This window comes from Dasypus novemcinctus, chromosome 11 (genome assembly GCF_030445035.2).
Source record: "Dasypus novemcinctus isolate mDasNov1 chromosome 11, mDasNov1.1.hap2, whole genome shotgun sequence".
Lineage (NCBI taxonomy): Eukaryota > Metazoa > Chordata > Mammalia > Cingulata > Dasypodidae > Dasypus > Dasypus novemcinctus.
In genome coordinates this window covers 93,113,056-93,140,016 of record NC_080683.1, presented here as the reverse complement: position 1 = coordinate 93,140,016, position 26,961 = coordinate 93,113,056, and the positions used below count along the sequence as shown (strand labels likewise).

Below are 26,961 nucleotides of genomic sequence, written 5' to 3'. Positions count from 1 at the left end.
TCCTCACCTGAAGAAATCTGTCCAGCCACCTCTTGTTGCTGCTGCTTCTGTAGTTCCTGCAGCTCCTCAGTGCCAGAGCTCTTCACGATGTTCCTCCACTAACTCCTCAACATCAGTAGCGCTGACCTCCAGATCACTGGACTGGCCTAAAGACACAATATTCCACACAACTGTACCCTCTGTACATGCAGGCTTGTAGTCAGCCTCAAACCCTTCAAAGTCTCTCTGAGTCACAGCTTCTGAACACAAATTCTTCCATGCTGAATTCATTGTCCCATAAGCGACTTTGTTCCAGGCCTTATCAATAAGGTTAAGGCAGTGCAGGATACTAAAATGCTCCTTCCAGAATTCTGTGAGGGTCAACTGGGTGTCCGAGGTGATCTCAAAGCACCTCTGGAAAAGCACCTTGTTGTACAACTTTTTGAAGTTTAAAATGACTAGTTGGTCCATCCATGGGCTGGATGAGAGGAGTAGTGTTGGGCGGGGGGCGCGGGGTAGGAATCCTACAATGATGAAGCTGAACTCCTCCAGTAAGTCATCCTGCAAGCCTGGAGGGTGGGCAGGCGCACTGTCCAAAAGTAGGAGAGATTTTGGAGGCAAATCTTACTCCAGCAATTATTTTTTCACTGAGGAACCAAACATTTCATTTATCTACTCAGTGAAAAATTGCATTATGACCCAAGCTTTGCGGTTTGCCCTCTACATCACATGGAGTTTGCTTTTTATGACATTATGCTTCTTGAAACCTTGCAGGTTTTCACTATGATAGACTAGCAGAGGTCTGAGTTTTAAGTCCTCGCTAGCATTCCCACACAACAGTAGAGTAAGCCTGTCCTTCATTGGTCTGTGGCCTGGTAATGCCGTCTCCACTTTTGTGATGTAGGTTCTACTTAGCATTTTTTCCCCAAAAAGCTCAGGTCTCATTAGAGTTAAAAACTTGGTGGTGGTGGTGGTGGGGGAACCTTAGTCTCTATGTAATGTTGAAATTCAATGACAAATTCATCAATCACCTTTTATTAGCACTAGCTTCCTCGCCATGCCTCACAACACTATGGACGCAGGTCTTCTTTTTAAAATCATCAAATCAGCCAGGCTGGCCTTAAAAACTTCAACACCCTCATCACTTGGTCCCAGTTTGTTTTTCAAAAGATTGGCAGCCAACACTTTCCCTTTTTCACATATCATGGCTTCCAGCACACTGTCGCCCGCTAACTGCTTGTTTACCCAAATTAATCACAGCTTTTCAACTTCCACGAGTGCTTGGGAACACTGCTTTGTTACTGCTTTAACTCCTTTCACAACATCAGCCTTTTTAAAAACTCTCTTCTTTATTCCTAATGATGGTGGAGACAGTTGTTCTAGGCATACCATATTCCCTAACAAGATCAGTAATGCAAATACCACTCTCATGTTTAACTATTTATTTATTTTGCTGAATGGTGGTGCAAAGTAATTTTCTTTTCTGCTCAACACGATTATTGCTCATTTTCTTAGGACCCATGATGGGGAAAAAAAATGTAAAAATGCAAAAACTGACCGTAGAAGCTAAGATGGCAATGGGATGTGTACAGGGCAAAAGGTACCATGTGACTAATGCAGACCTTTTGTTTTGGCTGGAAGGGTAGTGAGTCAGGAGGCAACCGACACTGACAAGTTCTAGCTTGCGCACTGAGTACCAAAGAAATGACGAGTACCAGGACAAAGTTTTCGTGTCAAAATGAGTCAAGTATCAAATTTGATGAGTTTCAAAGTTGTCAAGTACCAAGGTATGACTGTAATTCCAATGTCTTCCAAAGCACTGAGATTGTTTGGTAATGTCATCCTGCCTTTCAACCATTGTAAGAGGCCAAGATGTGCTTTAAAATAAGTATATTGGACACTTCTCTGCGTAAAAACAAACATATCAATATTAGAACCATTTGCTTTTCAATTAGCTTCTTTTTTAAGTAGCACATTCTGAATTATCACATTTTAGAAATGAAACAATATAGCTCATTCAAAGGTAAAGAATGAAAACAGTTTCGACAACCTTGAGATGATGATTTGGAATGTAAGTTTAATGGGATTATGTTCAACTCTAGGCTCCCCTTTCACACAAATCCTTGACAAGGAAAATATAACACAGTGATTCCTTATTAAACACTGATATACATACAATTATACTGGGTCCCTCATAAATCCTCAAGAAAAGTATCCTTTGAAAGCAGTAACTTTACTCCATCTACTGTATGTCTTTGGTCAGGAATCTTAACCTCTCTGGGCCTCAATTTCATCATCTTTACAGATATGCATAATAATAAAACCTACATTATGGGGTTACTAGGAAGAGTAAGTGAAACAATATATGTAAATTTCTAAAATCTGTACCTAGCACATAAGAGCTTAAAATATGTTGATTAGTCAGCTGGGTGGTTTCTACTGGATTTTCACAGCTCTAAGAAGATACCTGGTTCTCCATGCAAATTGTATATATAGCATACCTTCATTTTGTGAATGGCATCTTGGCTCAGTAAACAAGACTCTCTGTGTAAACATCACCAGGCATGGGTACACTGCACTACAGCCTAGGGTAGTGCCCCAAGCATACCAGAAGCTAAAAAAATAATTCTCGATTGAACTAAAATGTAATGACACTAGAGAAAATATTCAACATAATTTATGGAAAATACTTTTGGTAACATAAATTGTCTCACTTAATAACTCCTGGAATGGTACATTCAACAACAACAATAATTCTGCCCAAACAAAGCTTTGCTAAATAACAGGTAGAAACCAGGACTGTGCCATTGTTGCCTACAGAATATACTGAAAAATCAGTTTCTGGTACCAAGATTAACATCATCTTGTAGCTGTAATATTCATCTTTTAGTGACACTGAATGCAGTTCTCAAGTTTCTCACCTTATGAACATGTTCTAAAATATCTGATGCACACTTTCCTGGTAAAAGCATTTTCCCCCTTCAAAGCTCATCTATTTCCATTCCAGAAAGAAGTATGCTAATAGGTAGTTTGAGCAGGGAAACCCTCAATAAACGCTGTCGGCAATCTACGAGCCCAAGTTATTTCCTAGTGTATAAGAAGTGTTTAATACATTGAGGACTGATGAATCAGCAAGTAAATGACATATGGATGGGTGAAGAGATTTGAGGAAATGATGCACAGCCATTTATTCATAGCTCTGCTACTGTATAGTTCAGCTTGGCGAAATCACCTTAAATTCTCAAGAGTCTGGGCTCTTCTTTTTTTCTCTCTCTCCATCTCAGCCCCCATGTTGCCCCCTGCCCCTCTATACCTATACTCCCCTAACATGGCTCCTGTGACAAACACTCTCTTCAGAAAATCTTAATCTGAAGCTCTATGCAGTGAGCCCACAGAACACTTTAAGGTACACATTCACCAGAACAGCTGCCACAGTTACTCTCTTTTGGGAAAACTGCTTTGGGAAACAGTTGTTGATGCTATATCCTTGGGGGAAAAGTCAATTATTGAAGGTAGGACACTGGCTAAAAAAGACCCAGATCCAAACCAGGACTGTGCAAAGGGCCCCCACCCTCAGGTACCCACAAGCTTGAGGCAAATCACCCACACTCCAAAAAAATTGAATCTGGCCTCGCAGAGCTCTTAGTTCCTTCATTCAGCAAATATTTATGGGTTGATGCTTAGTACCAGATACTATTTGTGCACAGCAGAGTTTTGATGACTGATAACTGACAGTCCATGAGTTACATTCATGAAAGAGAATACAGTGTGATGAGAGAGCATCATTTCAGGATTTGGAAGATGGATTCTTGCAGGCACTAAGGAAGCCAGAGCAAAGGCCTTCAGAGGCTGTGTTTGGTGTCTGCACCCATGAGTATAGATCATCCACAGAGGAATCAGCTTCTGCTCTATGTCCTCAGCATCCAATTTAGCAACTAGAGCTCAGAAAGGGCTCAGCAACAGTCCAGCAAACATGTGAAGAGACTGATACCTTAAGGAGATTCAAGTGTAATGTCAGAGATGGCTGTTCACTTTTTTGACACAATCCTCATCATTATCCATGTTTATTGAACAGTCCTAGGCACTGTTCTACCACTTTGCATGTATCTTATTTCCCCTCCAAGTTCCCTAAAAAATAAGTCAGAGGAGATAGGAGAAGACTGTAGCAGGTCTACGTCTTAGCCTTCTTGGTCTCAGAAGTGGCAAATGTTATTTTGACTCAAAAGTGATCAGAGATAATTGATACAATTTTAGCTCCAACAAGGTCATTGGATGGGGAAAACCACCAAAAGTAATCATCATTAAACTCTATGGTATATAAATTATTTTATTTTCTACAATTTTTCTTTTCCTACATTTTTTTCTAAGTAGTAATTACCTTTAACATCTGAAAGTAAGCAGACATTTAGAGATTTTGCCAATGAGGAAACCAAAGCTGAACAACCTTCTCAGGTTAATGGATGGAAAAGAGGAAGAAGCCAGAGATGGTGGGAAGAGCAGTCATTTAGCATCTGTCCCTGGTCAGATGTAAGGGTCTGCTGACCAGGTAAAATTTATTTGACTACAGGTTAGACAGGCTAAGGGCACAGAATTACTTAAAATGCTAGTATGAATTTTAATGTTAAAATGAGTAAGTTAAATAGCTGTGCAAGCGGCAGTCTCAAAGGTACCACCACAGACCCTGCTTTGGATCCTATGGGGTCCTCAGTCTAGAGCTGGTGATAGTCTGGGTTGTTCTGAAGCACGATGACAAGCTGGAGCAAAGAGATTCAAAACTAAAGAGTGTCACCCACTAAGTTCCCCCAATTAATACTTGATCTCCTTTGTGACTTAGTGGAGACTGCCTGTGAAAGGTGAACTCACAAATTTGAGCAGGATCATGTATGGATGACCAAGAACCTGTTGGGTGGTCAAGATCTTTGAAAATCTTAGAACAAGGTGTCAGAAAGCTCTGTTTTTAAAAACTCAGCCAGGTTACTGTGGAAAGAAAGTGATATTGTTAAGTACCTGGGGCACAAACCGATGAGCTCTTTTTGTAAAATGTATGTGTAACAGAAAATAGAATATAAAACCCCTGTTCAGACTTTAAAAATGGCTCAGTTTTACTTGACCTGGCCTGAAATTCCAGGACTTTACATCAACACCTGTTTTTATGCATGAATTTCTCCTCTCAAGCCCTCAGCAGCTATCTAACCACTAAACCACAGTAGACTATTTACACAAATAGATTATTTTTAGCTCTGGGTTCTGTAATAGCACCTCTGAATGTTCTTTTTAAAATTTTTCAAGAAGAATGGAGTACAGCTAGGTGATGTGGAAGCTGTGGGTCTCCAAGGGTACTTCCTACATTTCTGGGTACTTTTCCCATTTCCACTGCTAAGACGATGAAGGATTAGAAGAATAGGAAAATCAATATTCTGCTTGGGTTAGGGCACGAACATATTCGCTTCGGCATTGATGTTTTCCCTCACTGGGCACTCTCACTGATAGAACTTCAGAACTTCAGAAATTTAACTTAATTAAACATTAGGACAGAAGACATGCATACAGAGAAACTAGTTTCCTCATCTGAAGAATGAAACGATTCATCTAGATAACCTTTCATGCCCCTTACAGCTCTGAGTCTATGAAAGAACAAAAATATTCTGGATCAAGAATTTATGTAACTTAAAAGAAAAATGTGCATGTTACAAATCTCATATGCCAACTAAAAGACAAATGATAAACTGGGAAAAGTATGTACAAACTATACAAAGAGCTTTATACTCTGCTTTGAACACTTGTTAAGAAAAGTAGGTCAAAGATATGGTCTTAAATAAATGAAAAGAAGCCCTCCTAGTATGAAGAATGAAAATTGAAACTAGACTGAGTTTCCAGTTGTCACCTCTAAGATGGGCAAAAATCTAAAATTTCAACAACATGAGACCGTAGGGAAACAGGCACTCCCATGCAGTGCTCGTGAAAATGCAAAACAATACAATACCTATGGAGGGGAACTTAATATTTAGCAAACTTACATATGCATTTACCCTTTGACCCATGAACCCTGCTCCTAGAATCTGTCCCAAAAATATTCGGGCAAAAAATACATATGTACAAGTTTATCCACTGCAGAACTATTTGTACTAGCAAAAGACAGGAAATACCACAAATGCCCATCATAGAGAAATGGTTGAAAAAACCTGGTAGATCCATACGATTTAGTAGTTCTATGCAACTGTGAAAGAAAAGTGGTGCATCTTTACACAATGTTATTCAGTGATCTCCAAGATAAAATGATACATGAATAAAAGGTAAAATAATGTGCATATATCATGATGCCATGTATCTAAGTAATTAGAAAGGGATATAAATGAGTATATATATTGAAAAATAATAGGAGGCTAAACAAGTATTTTACAAAAGTTTATTTAGAGAAAGAGGCTAAAACACAGGATAGATAGGTCAGCGATAAAGGCTAGACTTCTCTGAATATTCCTTGTTTTGTAAATATTAGTTTGGAAATAGGCAAGGTGTGCTGTGCTGCCGATGACTCATACTAGCTCTTGTTAAATGCTCAGAAGTTTTGCAAGTTGAATGTGTTTACCTTAGTAACTTGAAATGGGCCATGGCGAGAGTATTTATACCGTGAAAGTCAGCAAACACATCTGCCTACCCCCAAGCTAGTAAACATACACCAACACACTACAGAAAACATGCAAATATTTTACATAAAGTATAAAACAAAATTAAAGGTAAAAAGAGCAATTCCTAAATACTGAAATCGAAACGAAACACACAAACCTAACGGTGAACGGAGTGGGCATTACTCCACTGAAAGGAGCTGTTTCAAATGACTTTAGAGCATGGGACTTGACTATGCAGCCCTGGTGGGAACACCAGAAGAATTGCAAACATAATCCTGAACTGTTTTCAATATTGTGTTGTGAATGTTGGACTGTTACTCTGAGAAACTGAGTATTGTAAAACAGAGATGAATAATTACGTTACTCTTGTGAGAATCAGGACTTTCAGTGTGGGTGTAAGGCACAACAGATATGTTCAAAGTCATTTCACACCCTGCAATTCCGAATATGAACTGGATGTATCAGTATGAAGGCATGATGTACTTTATATTTAATTAAAAATGTATTTCCTAGCTTTTCCCACTGAAAAAGCCTAGGAACAATGAACAACCCAAAAGCAAGTGTACACCTGGGACTGAGACAACCATACTGCAGTGTCTAACTTCTGTTTGCCACAAAAAGGAATGTCTGCTTACAGGGAGGGAGAAAGGCCGGCAGGCAAGCAGGGCCTACTACTGGGATCATGTCGAAAGGACTCAGGAGTCAACTAGAAGAGGCTCCCGCTGGTATTAATAAAAGATGGGGAAACAATTTGAGCAATATAAAGAATAATAACAGCTGTGTATTGAAAATACAAAATATGTTTAAATTAATCAATTTATAGTGATGCATAAACTTACTGGGCCACTTCTAGAGGATGCTTATTGTTTTAAACAAACAAATAAGGCATCTATTCTGATTTTTCTATACAAATCATATTTCAGGGTAACCAAATAGATGATGAAGGGATGTTTCTCTTCATGGAAGCATCCCAGCCAAATAAATGAAGGAAGAATGATAGAGTTAGGATATGGCCATTTTACAACCTCCAAGGAAATAATAAATCGAAGCCATCAATGCCCTATAGCGTCACAGGAAGACACAACCAGCAATGAAGGGCCCCCTGATGAAATACACCATACCCATGATGTATTCTTGCCGAAAAAGTATCCACGTGTGTGTGCCTGTGTGTGTACTTCAAACCTGAATCAGAGAAAACCTCTAGGCCAAACTACTAATTTAGAGAAGAGCAAGGTAAATGACAAAATATAGATTGTAGAAAATTATACAGCATAGATGACTTAGCTTTTCAACAACTAAATTACAAGAGGAAAAAAGAGACATGGATGAGAAACCTAGATTACAGGGACCAAGGAGACATTTTAATCAATTGCAGTGTGTGAACCTAATCCAAGCAAATGATAAAATCAATCAATAAAAAACTTGTGTATGGAATGTATACAAGATATGAGTGCATATATGTTTGGGTGTCTATATATGCATATAAGGCACACATACATATGTATATATGTATATGTGGGTGCATGCATATACATACATAAAATAATTGGGGAAATGTGATACTACTAACTTCAGCATTTGATGGTATTAGAATGGTTTATATTTTAGGTATGAAGAAGATATTTTTTAAAGAAAAAGGAATCCTTATCTTCTAAAGACAGATACTGAAATATTTATAAGTGAATTACTATAAAAATAAGCTTTGTTTCAAATATATGAGGTAGTGACAAAGAACTGGTTGAGAAATTGCTGAGAATAGTTTAAACTGGGTGATAGGTACACAGGCATTCATTGTAACTATTATCTCTATTCCTATATAAGACTAAACATTTCTATGACAAAGTTAAAAAAACCATATGAACAAAAAGAACAAAAATGACATAACTAATTTAACTAGCTGGTGATAGAACACTGGTATTAGACTGGTGGTTCTCAACTTAGAAGCACGTCATAGTCACCTAAGGAGCTTTTTCAAAATATAGTCCCTGAACTTCCACTATCTTAATGAACCCCCCAGTACTGAGGGGGTTATACTGTATCCCTCAGGGCTACCTGAGTGGGAAAAGGTCATGACCCAGTGAACAAACACCTTCAGGGAAGGGCATTTAACTCCATGCCTGACACTTGAGGGGTACTCAAGAAATATTGGGTGAATTAATGAATGGCCCAAGGAAGTGAAAATGAATAGGGGAGCTTAGAAGTAGTTAATCGCTAGATGTGTGAAACACATCACTCATAATTGATATTAAAAAAAAAAAATCACTCAATTTACTTTCTGGGTTTATAGGACATGGTTCTGTTTTAAGTGGAATGGGTTTTCACCTAAACCCACAGACTAGTCACTTTAAACAGCTACATGTACATATCCAGAATAAAAATAGTTTTAAATACAAAATTGGGTTGGGTGTGGCTAGCAAATATTCTGATTCTATAGTCTATTTTGGACAAGACAGTGCTTCTCATATGACTAACAAAGCAAACAGTAGTCAGATTGCTTGTGCTGAAATAAGTAGACTATTTGTAAAAATGAATGTCCAAGGCTTATCCAATAAAGACACCACATTTTTTAAAGTTAGAGGGGAATAAAGAATGGCAAATACCCACATCTGTTTACATAGCCAAAAATGAAGGCATACAACCTCAGTATGGATTTTTTAATCTTTAAGAATTTTTACTCACAAAAAAGAACTACACTGAAACATATCAAGTACTAAAAAGGAGCCAAGCCCACTGTCTGTACATGGGGAGGGGCAGAATACCTCAAGCACAAGAATAATCTAGAATAACCTAATTTTAAAGCTGGGAGGAGTTTAGAAACCACTAAGTCCAACTTTCTCATTGTGTCACTGAACAAACAGACTACAGAGAGTAAGGTAAAAAACTGAAAATAACTGAAGTACCCAAAAATTAACAAATTATTTATTCTACTGAACTTTCACATTAATGATATCTAACATGGTATCAATCTCAATTATAAACAAATAAGTGCAAATTCTCCTTTTCACTTACCTCACCTGTGCAGTCTATTTGATTTAGATCTAAAATGATGAAGTTAAATAAGATACAAATTTTGGGCTCTAAACTTCTTATCTTTATTAGATTCTATTTATCTTTAAAACTGATTTTAAGAGTTTCCTATTATTGTAGGAGACAATACTAACCAATGAAAGTGACAATGATAATGCTCAACTTTCATCTTTGGGGGAAAAACGGTTCTAATTTGATTGATTCAAGACCCATGAAGGAAACTGCAAGGTAAGCCAATGATTTCTTTTTTTATTTTTTGAGGTACCTAGGGCTGGAGATTGAACCTGGGACCTCATATATGGGAAACTGGCACTCAACCACTCAGCTACACTGGCTTCCCTGAGTTGGTTTTATTGTTTGTTTTCCTTGTTTGTTTGTTTTTGTTTTTTTCAGGAGGCACTGGCAACTGAACATGGGACCTCCCATGTGGGAGGTGGGTGCTCTACTGCTTGAGCCACATTCACTCCCCCAAGCCAATGATATTTTAAAAGGCTGAAAGCAAATTTTAAAGAAAATGTTTGTTTTGAAACAAACATAGCAACCTTATTTAAATAAAAATAATATCACATTATCAAGTTATGGGGGTTTTATTGGGCAAACTTAGCTGCAACTCTGAAAGTAAAATAGAAAATTGAGCAATAATAAAGCAGTGCTGTGAATAAAGAATCAAAATCCTTCAGGGTAATTTTACTTCCATCTCTACTATCAAATGTCTTGCTTCTGTCTGGAAAGTTAAAAGTATTTAATATGTAAAAATGTGAAGTATTTAATATGCTATTATATTTAAATTTTCTCTTTTAACTTCTAAGGCTTATACTAAAATACTGAAATACATAAGCATAACTACATTTTTACTATTTTGTTTCTTTCTCTCAAGTCTAAAAATAAGTTAAAATTGGTAAGCTATTTTCATACAATCTAGAAATACTAACTGACACCTTTATGGCTTCATGTAGTAACTGAAGACTTTAGATGATGGTTTAAATCCCTAACCCTTCAAAAAAATTCTTCTCTTACATTTATATATTACCAAATATTTTCAACCTAATAATAGAAGGATGTGTTTTCCAAGAATAAAAAGGGGTATCATCATTCCATCATGAACCAACTTAAACATTTACCAAATGACTTTTAAAATAATATCACAGGAAAAGATGGCACATGGCTAAAACTATTAATATATATATTTGAGACAATGAGTTTATTTTTCTATTAGAAAATAAGGAAAAACAGCCCAACCTGATCTTGTATGCCTGCCCAATAGAACTTTCCACCATAATTAGTGCTCACCACCTCTGACGGGGAGGAGCTTAAATTCAGGGTAGCCTCATGCAGTAAGGGAAAACAGTATAAATACCTCAGGGCAGCTCTGGAGAGGGCATCTTCTCCACTGTTCACCTGGTCAGAGGAAGCTTCAGAAAGCTGCCAGGAAATCATCTCCTGGAACTCCCAGCACTCCGGTAAGTCTATGTTCTGATGCCACAGTGTGACTTCCATGTCAGCTTGCTTGGAAACACGCTTCAACAAATTACCGTGTGTGTGTGTGTGTGTGTGTGTGAGTGTGTGATTTTCAAAAAGGGCTCCTCCCACCAAAAATGCACTCAGATTTAATATGTATCAATTTAATCATACAGTACTAATATAACCATATCTATAAAAACAGGCTCTGATATGAATTTAAGTGTATTATGGAACTATTGGATATTTCAGTCTATGTCAAAGATACTGAACTATTTAATACAGACATCAAATGATGATGCGTTTTTTTTAATAAATCACATGATTTTTATTTGATTATTTGAATGTGGAGTCCAAAAACAACTAAGACATATTCATAGAACTGGAAAATTAAAACTCACTAATTTATGAAATATATTCAAAATATACAGGCTAGTGTAAAAAAAGAAGATAACTGTATAAAGAATTTATCTGAAAAAAAAAGAATTTATCTGTGCAACATTAGAAAAAGAATATTGGTCAATAGCAAAGCTGTATGAAATTATTATTTCTTGTTTTTCAGAATCCACCTGAGAACATGCTGCCACAAATAGCCCTTCTGCTGCTAGTATCCTTGAACTTGGTTCATGGATTTTATGCTGAGCGATACCAAACACCCACAGGCATAAAAGGCCCACTACCCAACTCCAACACCCAGTTCTTCATTCCCTACACCATAAAGAGTAAAGGTAAACTCGATTACTCATTTTGCTCCATGAAGTAGTTGGCTGTTGCTTTCTACAGTATTAATGATCTCTTAAACAAGATGCTTTTAACTTTCTTTGGTGTTCAATTATTTTTAAACTCCTGGATTAGCCCAAATTACTAAAACAGAATAAATTGTGGAAAAAGCAGTTCTATTAAGAACTTTAATATACCTTAAACAATAAAATGTAGTAGAAAAATATATCTAAAGAAAATTAAGGATGTAGGTATAGAGATTTTTCTCCTCAAATGTTGCTTTTGCAAAAATAGCTGCCCATAATCAAGAAGTATTAATCCAATCAAAATTAATCAAGCTTAAAATGTTTTTAATTAAAAACTGCCAAATGTACAAAGAGAGTAGCATGTTTATATAGCTAAACACTTAAATCATATTTACTTTCAAAACCTATTCAACCAGCAACAAATTTACACATAATGGAGACTTAATTATCAAGTAAAACCTCATGCCCCTAATAATAAATTTACTCAGCAAAGAAGCAATTTTCATATTTACTTGCACAATTTTTCTACAGTTTAGTGATTACTTAAGTGAGTTAATATTTATAAAGGGCATAACTGTTAGCTATTACTACCATTCAGCTACTAGTACTTCTACCACTATTGCTACTACCAGTGGTGATGGTGTAGCCTTGCATAAGTGTTAACTTTCTTCCTGAATCTTCACCTATCCAGCTTTCTCAATTACTGTGCAGAGTACTGAGATAATGTATGACAAATGCTCACAGATTCTCCAAGAAGGATAACTGTTAGGTCTCTTATCCACTAATTCCTTTAATAGCATCTGACAGGATTCAAATTTCCTTTCTGTACTATTTTTTCATTATAGTTATATATTTTATCCTGTAAATAAAACTAATAAAAAGTTGCTATAAACCTTAAATATTGTGCTTTTGGAAGCCACCATTTTGGGCAAATTAAACTTAAAGGACTGTCTTTTTAAGAAGGTGAAAGGTAAAATGTTTTAAAAAAGCTTAATATTTAAAAATAAATGCACAGATGCACAAAACATACTGTTGCACAACTGAAAATATCAATAAATAGAATTTAAGGAAGAATAAAAGATAAATCTGTTACTTTACATGAAGCAACAAATGCAGTTTGAAATGTTATTATAAGCACCATTGCATTCAATAATCTCTATGATCACAAACACTTTCTGTAGCTTACCAAGATCTTAATAGTCTTGAATTAAAGGTTACAAATATTTCTCTCTGTTGCCCCATCTTTATATACTGCATCATCTTGGTTATTTTTGCAAAATAAATAAAAATGTGTATGTGTTATCAAATGACAAAGTTTAGAAGCTCTATTTTAATCATTAAAGCCATCTTAGTCTTTACTGGATAATGCTGGATGGAAAATCAAATACATTATCATCCACTGGCAGGCATTATTTACTCTAATGAAGAGAGATTTATACATTAAGTTGATAAAAGAAATACAAAGAGGTTCCTATGTAATTCACAGAAACAGGTGTTTAACACAGACTACAAGAGAGTAACTCTGCAGACTATTCCGCAGCTGGTGGGCGGACATGGGGGTTAGATTTAGACAGAAGCAGCCACTACTCCAATTCGTGGACACTTAAGAAACTTCTCTAGTGGGTAGTCATCTTTCTTACGAATGATGTTACCCTAATCTTGAGCAGATGGCAGGATACAAACAGAGGGTGCCCTTCAAGGATTCAAAAGAAGTCGCATTCTTTCTTACACTGAGAGGTTAAAGACACATCAGGACAATACACCAAGTGCTAGAGCTCACCTGTTGGTGGAGGTCTAGCTTCCAGCATGTGTTCACTGCAGTTGTCTGCAATAAGACTTGTTTTTCCTCTCTAACAAGTAAATAAATTTCATATCAGATGATCCTATCAGATTTCCTAGCATATGATCCTTTCTAAGATTGTGAAGTAAATCCCAGTCTAACATAGTTTGCATTTTAAAAAATTTGCTCTTTCATTCCAAACCAGTAAGAAATCCCTTATTTATTGATCTATTTTATTTGCCATATTTCAACATTCAGTTCTACCTAAAAGACAGATCTTATGTGTACACTAAAGTCAGTCAAGAAGATGTGTTAATATATGTTAAATAGCTTAATCAGAAACCTAAAAATGACTCATAGCAATGACTTTTGAGCCACAACTATGGTGTAAAAAGATGATTGGTATACTCTTCCTGTATTTAATTAAATCTTTTATGAATTTAAAAATAAAACAGACTAAATGGGAACTACAATAGAAGAATGGAAATGAACTGAGAATTGCCTTTGAAAATATATTTTATGGTATAGTTCCTTTTACTATTAGTTGTTGGTACACTCTTGTATTCCAATATTCAAAACAAAAAAACAACAGAAAAAACCTTTCATATGAATTGACTGGCCTGTAAGAAATGGTTGCTAATGTTACTGTCTTGGCTAGAGATGATCCTGAAATTTGAAAAATCATTTGGTGATAAAATGAAGAGAGAAATCATTAATACAGATGTGCTGAATTAGAAAAATAATCATTTTAGACTTAGGTGTCTTTATATTTTGTACTAACTGGAGTTTCATTTCAATTTACAAACATTTAAATACATGGTGCTTTACTTACCTGAGATCAGAAAATGATATCTAGGGAAAAGAATATAAGAAAATATTAATTTATAGAAACTATTCCTATATATTAACACATCTTCTTGATCTGGATAGTTTTTGTGAGGGAAAACTGTTACAGTTCTTAAAACATTTTCCTACTTATTCTGCGCTTGTCTTTTTCTCCCTTTACTGTCAAATGCCTTTTTTCCTTCCTTTCTAGGTCTTTCTAGGTGATAACTCCACCTTCATTGCCCTTATTCTGGATGAATTCTTCAATCCCAGCATGTTTTAATAGGTCATCAGGGTGTCATGAAAGTACTAGGGTAGCTGTGGTCCTCTGAGGCCATGTTCTCTAGCAGTGTTTTAAAAGCAATATAAACTTTATCTGTCCAAAAATCATTTAACACTGGCCTGCCCACAGACTGCTGAATGGGCTGAATGCCACTGCAATGTCCTGTCCCACTGACAGAGAAGTAATGACTATCCTTAATGTTACTAACCATCCCTCTCTGGCTGTGTCTTTTAGGGATACCGGTAAGAGGACAGCAAGGTATTCCGGGACCACCAGGCCCCACTGGACCTCGAGGGCAACCAGGTCCCTCCGGACCACCAGGAAAACCTGGCTTCGGGAGCCCTGGACCCCAAGGGGAGCCGGGGTTGCCGGGCCCACCGGGACCGTCTGCCACTGGGAAGCCCGGTTTGCCAGGACTCCCAGGAAAACCGGGGGAAAGAGGCCCCTATGGACCAAAGGGAGATGCCGGCCCAGCTGGCTTACCAGGCCCACGGGGCCCAGCAGGGCCACCCGGAATCCCCGGCCCAGCTGGAATTTCTGTTTCAGGAAAACCTGGACAACAGGGACCTACAGGAGCCACTGGACCCAGGGGCTTTCCTGGAGAAAAGGGTGCCCCAGGAGCCCCGGGTGTGAGCGGACAGAAGGGGGAAACAGGATATGGTGCTCCTGGCCACCCAGGCGAGAGGGGCCTTCCAGGCCCTCAGGGTCCCATGGGACCCCCTGGCCCTCCTGGAGTAGGAAAAAGAGGTGAAAATGGGTTTCCAGGGCAGCCAGGCACCAAAGGCGATCGAGGCTTTCCAGGGGAAAGGGGAGCTAGCGGCCCTCCAGGTCCCCAAGGGCCTCCTGGGAGACAAGGACCAGAAGGCGCTGGGAAGCCGGGAGCCGCCGGAGCCCCAGGCCAGCCAGGGATTCCAGGAACAAAGGGTCACCCCGGGGCGCCAGGGGCAGCTGGGTCCCCAGGGGCTCCTGGCTATGGGAAACCAGGCTTGCCAGGCCTGAAAGGACAAAGAGGCCCGGTCGGCCTTCCAGGGAGACCAGGAGCCAAAGGGGAGCAAGGCCCAGCAGGGCATCCCGGGGAGCCAGGCCTGACAGGACCCCCTGGACTTATGGGACCCCAAGGACCAAAAGGCATCCCAGGCAACCACGGTATCCCAGGCCCTAAAGGTGAGACAGGGCCAGTCGGGTCTGCAGGATTCCCTGGGGCTAAGGGAGAAAGGGGCTCACCTGGGTTAGATGGAAAACCAGGATATGCAGGAGAACCAGGCCTCAACGGTTCTAAGGGTAGCCCCGGGTTACCAGGCCCAAAAGGTGATCCCGGAGTTGTAGGGTCTCCTGGTGTCCCAGGCCCCGTGGGTCCAGCAGGAGCTAAGGGACTGCCTGGACAGAATGGTGAGCCCGGCCCCAGAGGTACCCCTGGAATTCCAGGTACCAGAGGCCCCATTGGGCCACCAGGCATCCCAGGATTCCCTGGATCTAAAGGGGATCCAGGAAATCCAGGTCCTCCTGGCCCAGCCGGCATAGCAATAAAGGGACTCAATGGACCGACCGGACCACCAGGGCCACCAGGGCCAAGAGGCCATGCTGGAGAGCCTGGCCTCCCAGGGCCGCCGGGCCCTCCGGGTCCCCCAGGCCAGGCGGTCCTGCCCGAGGGCTTTATAAAGGCAGGACAAATGCCCAGGCTCTCCGGGACGCCTCTTGTTAGTGCTAACCAGGGTGTAACAGGAATGCCCTTGTCTGCGTTTACGGTTATTCTCTCCAAAGCTTACCCAGCAATAGGCGCTCCCATCCCATTTGATAAGATTTTGTATAACAGGCAACAGCATTATGAGCCAAGAACCGGCATCTTTACCTGCAGGATACCGGGAATATACTATTTCTCCTACCACGTGCATGTGAAGGGGATCCATGTCTGGGTGGGCCTCTATAAGAATGGCACCCCAGTAATGTACACCTACGATGAATATGCCAAAGGCTACCTGGATCAAGCTTCAGGGAGCGCCGTAATTGAGCTCGCAGAGAACGACCAGGTGTGGCTCCAGCTGCCCAACGCCGAGTCCAGTGGTCTGTACTCCTCCGAGTACGTCCACTCCTCGTTCTCAGGATTCTTAGTGGCTCCCATGTGAGCCTGTTCTACCAGGCTGATCTAAATCTTCTGCTTGAAAAGGCATTCCCTGGCTCCACCCCACCCCACAAAATGCATTCGGAGGTAGGCTAAAAAAATGTGAGTAATTTAATTTAATTTTATAAAATACTGACTCGAACTTTCAGACTGACAAATTTTCCCCCTGAAAAAAATGGGCAGCACTGGTAAGCAATATGTAAAGATCCCCTCAAATTTCTAGAGAGCACTCTTAAGAACCTTTAAAGTTTTCTGTGAATTCCCTCAGTATCTAAAGATTATACCATAAAAGACCTGCTAACTTAAAAAAAAAAAAATTACACACAAATAAACAGAAATACAACTCTAAATCAGAGGTTCTTAACCTTTTTTGTTCCATGGACCCCTTGCCAGGCAAGTGAAAACCACGGATCCTTTACTAAGTCCACACTAGACTGTGTATTATTTACTAAATATATTACACTTGCACCAACAGATCCCTACAAGAATGTTTTTTTGAATTGCAATTCAAGTTCATGGACCCCTTGTTAAGCACCCCTGCTCTAAATTATATTAAGTTCAATTTCAGAAACTTGGCATTTTCCTTTAAAATAAGCCTGTTTTTAAGAATTACTATGAGAACTTTTGGGAAACATTCAAGACGTATCATATAACTTTATGACACTTACAAGGATTTAACTACTTGAGTATTCAAATTTAAAAGACACTGTATATCCTAAGGTATTTCTGATGGTGTATTACGACAAGGCTTGTAGGACCCTTTCATCAAGATCTATTCAAATATACAGGTGCATATATATATATACGTGTATATATATAAAAGCTTTCACTGAAAAAGCAAAATACATTTTAAAATTAATCTGAAATTCAAGGTGCTTTAGTCATGAATCCTTCAAATTTCTCTGTGATCTCAGAGAAGTATTCTACATAGTGTTCACAACCTGGAAATAGTTGTCTGACCTATTGTTATTTATTTAACACACTTAATACAGATGTGAGTACTGTAGAAAAGCAAATTACTACAGAAAATCTGACTGATTCAATTTCTTTAATTCCTTATGAGTCTTATTTAATATGACTTTCTGGGTTTACAAAATATGAGCAACTGTATTATGTCTCCTATGCCAGTGAAATTATAACTAACATCAGGGGTTTCAAATTTGGACTAGAAGTGAAAACACATTATTTATTTATACTCTGTACTGTATTTTTATATTGCTGTTTAAAATTTTAAAAGCTGTGCCTCACTTATCAAAGCACAAAATGTTTTACCTACTTTTCTTTACAATCCAATAAAGTACATAAATATATATTTATGCTGCATTTATTTGAAACGGGCTATTTGCTATTCTCAACTATTCTTTTAAATAAAGGCTTTTCATTTTACAAAGCTGTTATGAAGGTAATACCAAGTGGCGGGTGGCTCTTACCATTGTCCTGGCTGTGTCCTGCTTTTGAGGACAGGCTTCCCCACATACCCAAGCACTCCGTGTGGACTGGGAAAGGTACCCGTCCCCACGCAGGACCTAGGGGCCAGGTCATAGGCCGAGGACCGGGCATAGAAAAGATGATCACCCCAAGCAGTTTTTTTCTCCCAGGAGAGAATGTGGCAGAGATACAGGTAGTTTGAACTAACATTCTGCAGTTACCATTGCCTTGACATGATATGAGCTATAACATTTAAAATTAGTTTGATGGCTTGACTTATATTAAAGGAAGGCAAGCAGTTTTTGATGTCAATCCAAAGGAAACATTTTTCTAAGCTGAAAAACACTGCTCTTGAGCATTCGTCAGCCTGCTGGCTGAATGAGGACAGTCTTGTTCAGGTCACCAGGGTAACATACTATACGGGCATCTGTTTACTCCTTAGAAGTAAAACCTCAGTGTAATTCAAGCAAACCCATGAATGGAAACATGTTCAGGGCTGGGGATATTTCTGTCCCCATTCTGGGTGGGCCAGTCCTGTTCCTTAAGCAATAAGAAGGGCATTTCCACCTGCCACTTTCCCTACCTGCTAATAATTACTATACCAGTGGTTGCAGGTTTCCCTAACCCTCATTTAAGCTAGGAAACAGCAAAGCTGGAATCTCAAAGCTGGGGAATCCACAGAACCACTCCAAGGGCAGGCAAGTAAAAGTTTAACCACACAGCTCAGAATACTGGCAATTACCGCCATGAAACAGACACGAATAAAAGAACCCCTTTAAACATAAGCAGTACCAACTATATAAAGGTATTTGTTAGAATAAAATTAAATCTAATTAACAAACAGCAAAATAGCTAGCTTCTAACTAATTCACTAGACATATAGCACTTAAATAACTATTAGGAAGGTTCTCATCACACTAACCACCCTTAAAAGCAGACACTTTTTAAGTCATGTTGTATAGCAGCAACTGTTATATAACCCTTCAAAAGGAAAATGTTTTTTGACCATTGTTATGTTAAAAAAAATTCCAAATGTAATACATGCAATGATTCTGCTTTTTTAAAAATTTATTGAAATATATAACCCACAAACAGACACAGATAAACAACAAGTGTATAGCAAGAGCTATGAACCTACAAAACAAACATACATAACCCCACACAGGACTCCCATAACTCACCCCACCACCTACACCTAACATTGCTGTTAAACCTTTTTTAACTAATGATTAAAGAGTATTGTCAAAATATTACTATTAACCAAAGTATTTTCCCCCAACCCTCCCTATTATTAGCCTTATATCATTTATATATAAACATACATGAACAACTAAGTGTATAGTAAAAGTTGTGAACTTACAAAGCAAACATGCATAACATCGTACAGGGACCATACATCAACCCTCCACCAACATCTTGCATTGTCGTGAGATGTTTGTTATAAATTATGAAAAAAAAAATTGTCAAAATCTTACTTCTAATCATAGTCCTTATCTTACATTTGGTGTGTTTTTCCCCCAACTCACCTATTATTATTTTTCAAATATATTTTTTATGACAGAAGTTGTAAACTTACAAAACAATCATGCACATGTGCAGAATTCCCAAACAACACCCCTCTATCAACATACGACACAGTGGTGGAACATTTGTTACAGATAAGATAATATCATCTGCTTGTTACCATGTCCATAGTGTACATTTGGCTCACATTTTCCATACTGCCCCATTATCAACACAGTACATCTTTGGCATAGATACAAGAATATTATATTATTACTGCTAAACACAATCCATAGGTCATTCCAGTTTACTTTTCTCATGCGTTCCCAACACCCTGCAGTAGCAATATACATTTGCTCTAGTATACAAAGGACACTCTTACATCTGTACCATCAACCACAATTCTTACCCACCTCTTGGTTTACAGTGCTATTCAGTTCCTAGATTATTCTCTAGCATTCTGTCAGTTGGCATTTATATACCTAGATTAGGATTTTCAGCCACATACCATTTATAAACTAGTTATTTCTATTTGTTACCATCCATTCTATACATTTACATACTTTTACAGTAAACTAATTAAAACTTATACATACATTAAACATCATTAGTCCATCTCAGTCCTTCTCTTATCTCTGTTAATAATCCACCACCTACCACTAGGTCTTGAAGATATTTTCCTACAATTTCTTCTAGAAGTTTTATGGTTCTTGCTTTTATTTTTAGGTTTTTGATCCATTTTGAGTTAATTTTTGGATAATGTGTGAGATAGGGGTCCTCTTTCCTTCTTTTGGCTATTTTGCTTAATGGACTGTTCTGCCTGAGCTGTGTGGGTTTAACAGGCTAGTCAAAAATCACTTGACCATACATGTGAGGGTCTGTTTCTGAGCCATCAGTTTGGTTCCATTGGTCTATGTGTCTGTCTTTATGCCAGTACAATGTTGTTTTTACTATAGCTTGGTAGTATGATGTAAAGTCCAGAGATGAGGTTTTGCTTTTCCTTTTATGTTGTTTCTGGCTATTCAGAATCCCTTACCCTTGAAATAAATTTGATAATTGTGTTTTCACCAATTTTTTCCTTTTTTAAGGTTGGTGAAATTTTTATCAGGGTTGCATTGAATCTGCATATCAATTTGAGTAGAATTGACATCTTAATGATATTTAGTCTTCAGAATGGAATGTTCTTCCAGTTATTTAGGACTTTTTTGATTTCTTTTAACATTGGGTTACAGTTTTCTGAATATAAGTGCTTTACATCGTTGGTTAAGTGTATTTCTATTTGAATTTTATCTGTCATATTTTATTTTCACCACTCTTTGATACTTTTAGTTACTTTTATTGATATAATCTTCATTTCTAGACTCTCTTGCAGGCCTCTCTCTCCTGTCTTTTCTTTTCAGGCTCTAGCACAACATTTAGATTTTCCTGAAAATCCGGTCTCTTGCTTAGAAATTCTCTCAGTTTCTGTTTATCTGTAAATATTCTAATCTTGCCCTCATTTTTGAAAGACAGTCTTGCTGGATATAAAATTCTTGGCTGGAAGTTTTTCTCTTATAGTATCTTAAATATATCAGACTACTGTCTTCTTGCCTCCATGGTTTCTGGTGAGAAATCAGCACTTAATCTTATTGGGTATTCCTTATATGTTATGCATTGCTGTTCTCTTGCTGTTTTCAGAATTCTCTCCTTGTCTTTGGCATTTTTTATTCTGATTAGTATGTGCCTCAGAGTTGGTCTATTCAGATTTTTTCAGATGGGAGTACGTTGTGCTTCTTGGACATGGATATCTATGTCCTTCAATAGGGTTGGGAAATTTTCTAACATTATTTCTTTAAATATTCCTTCTGCCCCTTTTCCCTTCTCTTCTTCTGGGACACCCATGACATGTATGTTTGCATATTCTTGCTATGGCTTAGTTCCCTGAGATCTTGTTCAATTTTTTTCCATTCTTTCCTTCATCTGTTCTTTTGTATGTTCCCTTTCAGAGGCCATTTCTTCAAGCTCACAAATCCTTTCTTCTGCCTCCTCAAATCTGCTATTATATGATTCCAATGTTTTTTTATTTCATTTATTGTGCCTTTCATTCCCATAAGATCTACTATTTTTTATGCATGCTTTCAAATTCTTTTTGGTGCTCATCCAGTGTCTCCTTAATATCCTTATTCTCTTTAGCCATCTCATTGAATTTATTAAGGAGATTTGTTTGAACATCTGTAATAAGGCATCTGGAGGCTTACCTTGTTCCTTTAACTGGACCATATCTTCCTGTTTCTTGGTGTGGACTGTAATTTTTGGTTGGTGTCTTGGCATCTGGCTTACTAGAGTATTTATTCTGGGTGCAGTTTTTCTCTTTAGTTTAGGGATTCATGCCCTTTCTCCCTTGCTGGTTGTGCAGTAGGAGCCAAGGTTGTAATTGGTGCTATAAACTGTGGAGAATCAAGCTGCCCTCATTGCCCCAGGGACCAGTGAAACTTCTCCCAACTTTTTCCTTTCCCAGAAGTAGGGACAGAGTTACTTGTGTCAAATAATCCAAGTTGTGCAGGCCTAGACTGGTTGCCCAGAGAGACTGATGAAGCTTTATGCCTCGTTTTCCCCCTGCCTGGGGTGGGGATGGAGCTGCAAGTGTGGGCAGCAATCTATGCAGTGCAGGTGCAAGATGACCACAGTTGCCCAGGCAGACTTCAGATCATTCAGGTTATGGCAGCCAAAGGTAACCAATGTTACCTGGATAGGCTAGTGCAGAGCTAGCCAGCCTCCTCCCTGCCAGAGGAGGGGCTGAAGCCTAGGCTAGGACTGCAGGTTGATCTGGGTGAAAGAAACCGGTTCCTACTGTCACTGTGCTATTTGGTCAGCCAGGCTTCCCCTCAGGCTGGGGGCAGAGCCAAAATGGTGGCCACTGGCTCTTTCCTTTCCAACTTGGACAGATTCACACCCCAGCTATTCCTTGGGTTATTCCTTAGACATCTGAGTCTACCAATCAGTAGCTGAAATCGACAGCCAACCATCTCCTCCTCCCGTTTTTGGGAAATGGAGCTTTAGATTCCAATCACAGAATAGTTCCTGGGGTGGCTGGCACCACCAGAGTAGGACAATCACTGGCCTCCTTGGCTTGGCCAGCAATTTCCCAGAGAGGCTGACACAGGTCCCTACAGCTTCCTCCCTGTCAGAGGTGGCACTGGGGCTTAGGCTATACCTACAATCTGACCTGGATGGAAAGAAGCTGGTCCCCACCAGCACTGTGATTCTCAGTTCCTGCTTCTCCTCGTGCCAGGTGCGGAGTTAAGACAGTGGCTCCCGGCCTCTTTCTACTTGGACAGGCTCAAACTTTAGCTGTTCTCAGGTTAGCCCCCTGAATTTATTCATCAGTAGCTGAAGTTGGTGCCCAACCGTCTCTTCCTCCCCCATTTTGGGGAAGTGGAACTTTTAATTCCAGCTGCTGAACAGCTCCGAGGAGACTTGTGCCTCCACTGGAGGATGGGCACCGCCTCCAAGGCGTGGAGTCCTCTACTTAGGAGACTTCTCTGCAGATGGGCAGTCTCCTCCTTCCATTCCTTCAAGGATGCTGCAGGTTGCCCTTCTGGCCTCCTGAAGCCCCCAAACAGGTGAACTAGCTCAGATAGCTCTGAGTGTTTGCTAACTGCCCTGCAGCAGGAGCTGACTCTAGGAGCTCCTTATTCTGCCACCATCTTGCTGATTTCAATGATTCTGTTTTTAAGCATAGTATAAAGGACTTGGCAAAATTACAATATTATTCTATAATAGGAGTTCAGGTTTCAGAAAACATAGTAGATTACCCAAGTAAAGTAAAAAGTTTCACTCATTATGAAGTCTAGAAATTATAGAATATTTTAAACATGTAAGTAAATTTATAATACTATAGTTCCTGAGATATTGGAATGTATTATTCAATGCATTATGGCATCAATGGGGCTAAGAAGATAGAAGCTCTAAAGCCCATCCAAAAAAGGGTATTTTCTCATCTTGCCTGAAATTCAACATAAGAGGTGAAAATTCCTCAAAAATAGAAAAGATTAAGAAGATTCCAAGTTCAAATTACATTATTTTTATTATTTTTTTAAATCAGACAGCAAACATCATTACATTAAAACACAGAACCCTAGAGCCATATACTTTCTAGGAAATATTCACCAATGTCCCCTTATCTAAAGACAAGCTACTATATATTTTATCTAATTATACACACTACAAAATATTTAAAGATTGATACATTTTGTTTATAGTTACTATGAATTGAGAAAATGATTCTATTTCTAAATTTAAGTCATGTTAATAAAGACTTCTCTAAACATCAAAACTATTTGCTCAAAAGACATGATCATAAACGTAATTCTGATTCAAAAATAAAACATTACCTATGTTCTATTACAAACACGGTAATCATAATTCTAGAAGAATCATGGAAAGAGGAAAAATGATGCTGAGCAGGTAAACCAGTTTATGTTCACAGGTCTTAAGTTCTAGATGTAAACTGATTAATCAGAGATCCATTTAATCTTGATGGTACAAAGAAAAGCTTGTATGCATTAAATGATAACTTTTAATCAATTTAATTAATTTCAAAATATGAATTTAAAATTTTCATTTCATTCTCCAGGTTTTATACTATTTACAATGCTTAATGACATGGAATTTTCTGTATTACTATTATCTTTTTTATTCTGTTAATGAAACTAAGGAAATATTTCTTCCTGACACAAGCTCTGTATTTGCTTTTTCCAGATGTTTACACCCCCTGCTGGAGAAAAAGTTCGTTACCCTTGAAAAAAAGGTCACTATTTAATTTTCCAAAAATATTGTGACCAAACTTGCTGTTTTTCCTCCTCATACACCTCAGAAACCAAACAGGAAATTGAGTAAAATCTAAACTCAACATTACATGTAATTAAGACCTTTGATAAACAACTAAATACATCACAGTTTTTAAAAATGAGCCTTCACTCACCTTTGCAAAGAGTCCATTACACTGGCACAGAGAAGAGCTCCTGGCAGGTCTAGTGGTTATCATAACAATAGTATTTTCCTAAAAAGGAATAAAATTTTAAGTTGCAAAGTAAATGCCTCATTTATGTGGAATATGCACAGACATTAGGCTGAAGAGATGTGAGATTCTGGTTTAATTATTTAGAGGAGCCTCCATAACAATTCAAAATGGCTCCATTACGGGCCATTGTCATAAGGTTTATGCTCTGAGGAAATGCTACAAGGAAGTTAAAATGTGATATTTACAAGTTAAACATTTTATTAAAAAATACTTACAGATTATCTAAAAAAGGTAAAAACTAAAACATATCCCAAATATAAAATGGATCATAAGAAGGCCTCAGGTCACGTTCTTCATGCCAGTTCTTCAGAACAATCAGAAAACTTGGCCCTGGAGCAGCAGGAAGCGCTCCTTGCCACGCTGCCCCTCCATATCCACGCTGGTCGGCCCACCGAGAGCACAGCATTCGCTTTTTATATAGATCAGACAGATTTCAGTACAATCTGAAAACCACCGGAGTGATGGGAGGAATAAAAATCACGTCATATGAGGAAATGGCGTGCTTACCTTAGAAAACCTCAGGAATACAAGTTTAAGGTAAGAAAGTACTTTTCAAATGGTCACAGCCACTCTTGCTCATAGTACTATAATTGCCTGATTTTGAGTCCCCCTCTTCCCCATTTGTCAGCCATGTGCACACTTAGTGCAGTGTGCATCACACTGTAGGTATTCAATAAATATTTGTGGAATGAATCAATGGGTTAGCAACAATTGAATGGGTTACTCTGAGATGAAGTGTCACAGATAAATTAGGAGAAAACTCAAGGCAAGAATGGTTTTCTGTCCCTTTGAATGCCACTTAACACCCTTCACCTCTTCCTGTCAAATTAGTAAGCATGTACAAGAAATAAAGTCATTGCTTTCCTTCTGTGAAAGGCTAAGCTGGTCTATGTCCTTTCCCTCAGTTAAAAATATTCTGGATTGACACAGCCTTCCTGTTTTTCACTTTTTCACAGATCAAACTGTTTCAGCATACGTCTCAGATTATTTTTCATTCTTAGAAAAGGTTACGATGGCTTTTGCCAGTGCGAGGAACCAGGGACCTGGAAGAAGGGAAGATGACATCCAACGTGCATTTCTGCCCTCACCCTGCTTTGCTGTACGACCATATATTACTTCAGGGTTCTCAGGATGGTAGTAGGCAAAGCTTCCCGAGCTTCACTGAGCTGCACTTTGTCTTGTCTCTAAGCTGGTAGACCAGTGTGACTTTAAAGGGGTTATCAAGTAACTTATTATTAAAATTTCTATATCCGTCTATGCTTCCAAGTCCCTAATTGTACTAGTAAGGGATGCACTTTGTACAACTTTACACTTAACTCTTAAGATTAACACATAAAGAGAAGGAAGCTGCATACAAGGAATCATTCATGAAAAAGGGTCTTATGTGGCAACATTTAGCAGAATTTTAAGTCCACATGTCCTTAGAGTACAATTGTACTTCTAGGAGTTTATCCTGGCTAAAGTTTATAAAAGTGCAAAATAAATGCATACAAAGACACCGTTGCAGGATTGTGTCTGTAATGACCAAACATAGTCCCAAAATAAATGCTGCTCACTGGGGACTAATGAAATAAATCATGATCCTGGCACTGTGTAGCAGATGTGCCAGCAGTTAAAAGAATGAAGTACATCTATGTCTGAGCTAATCACAGGATATCTAAGATAGCGGTCAAAAAAGTAAAGTACAGAAAATGGATGACACCTTTGCATACTTTTTAAAAATAAATCTTGGGAGTGAGTGGGTCTAGCTTAGTGTTGTGCACCTGCTTTGCACATACAAGGTCTGGGGTTCAATCCCCAGTACCTCTTAAAAAAAAAAAAGCTTTGGGAAAAGAGCTTCTATGGGATAGAAGTTGGAGATGATTACTTTTAGCTTATTCCTTTCTATAAATAACATTTACATTTCTAACCATGTGCACGCATAATTTTTAAAAACGTAAACAGCGTTTATATGGGTAGTGGAATTGCAAGCTACTTCTTTTTTAAACTTTTCTATATTTAAAAAATAAGTACTCTTTCTAAAGACATTATCTTGCCCTAACCACAGTGCACAAACAAGACCTCGTCTTAGTTTTCTGGGGCTTCTGTAACTAAGCATCACAGACAAGCTGACTTAACCAACAGA

At 38.4% G+C, this 26,961-nt stretch overlaps 1 protein-coding gene and 1 long non-coding RNA gene across 7 annotated transcripts in view; one reads left to right on the top strand and one right to left on the bottom strand.

Annotated features, from left to right (window-relative positions):
* Positions 1-18,153, top strand: part of COL10A1 (collagen type X alpha 1 chain) — a 161,305-nt gene extending 143,152 nt beyond the window's left edge. The window contains exons 1-3 of one of the 3 annotated variants that reach the window (XM_058307314.2): positions 9,702-11,092; positions 11,653-11,818; positions 14,959-18,153. In XM_058307314.2, the coding sequence (XP_058163297.1) occupies positions 11,668-11,818; positions 14,959-16,847 (2,040 nt within the window). In that variant the 5' untranslated portion in view covers positions 9,702-11,092; positions 11,653-11,667 and the 3' untranslated portion in view covers positions 16,848-18,153. Of the gene's footprint in view, positions 1-9,701; positions 11,093-11,327; positions 11,819-14,958 lie in introns of those variants that run through there. The other 2 variants (XM_071218635.1, XM_058307313.1) reach the window with 2 other exon arrangements.
* Positions 1-26,961, bottom strand: part of LOC131280434 (uncharacterized) — a 172,860-nt gene that overhangs the window by 130,976 nt on the left and 14,923 nt on the right. For all 4 annotated transcript variants that reach the window (XR_011650117.1, XR_009188025.1, XR_009188026.1 and 1 more), the window contains exon 2: positions 24,738-24,815. This is a non-coding gene — a long non-coding RNA (uncharacterized lncRNA). The remainder of the gene's footprint in view (positions 1-24,737; positions 24,816-26,961) is intronic.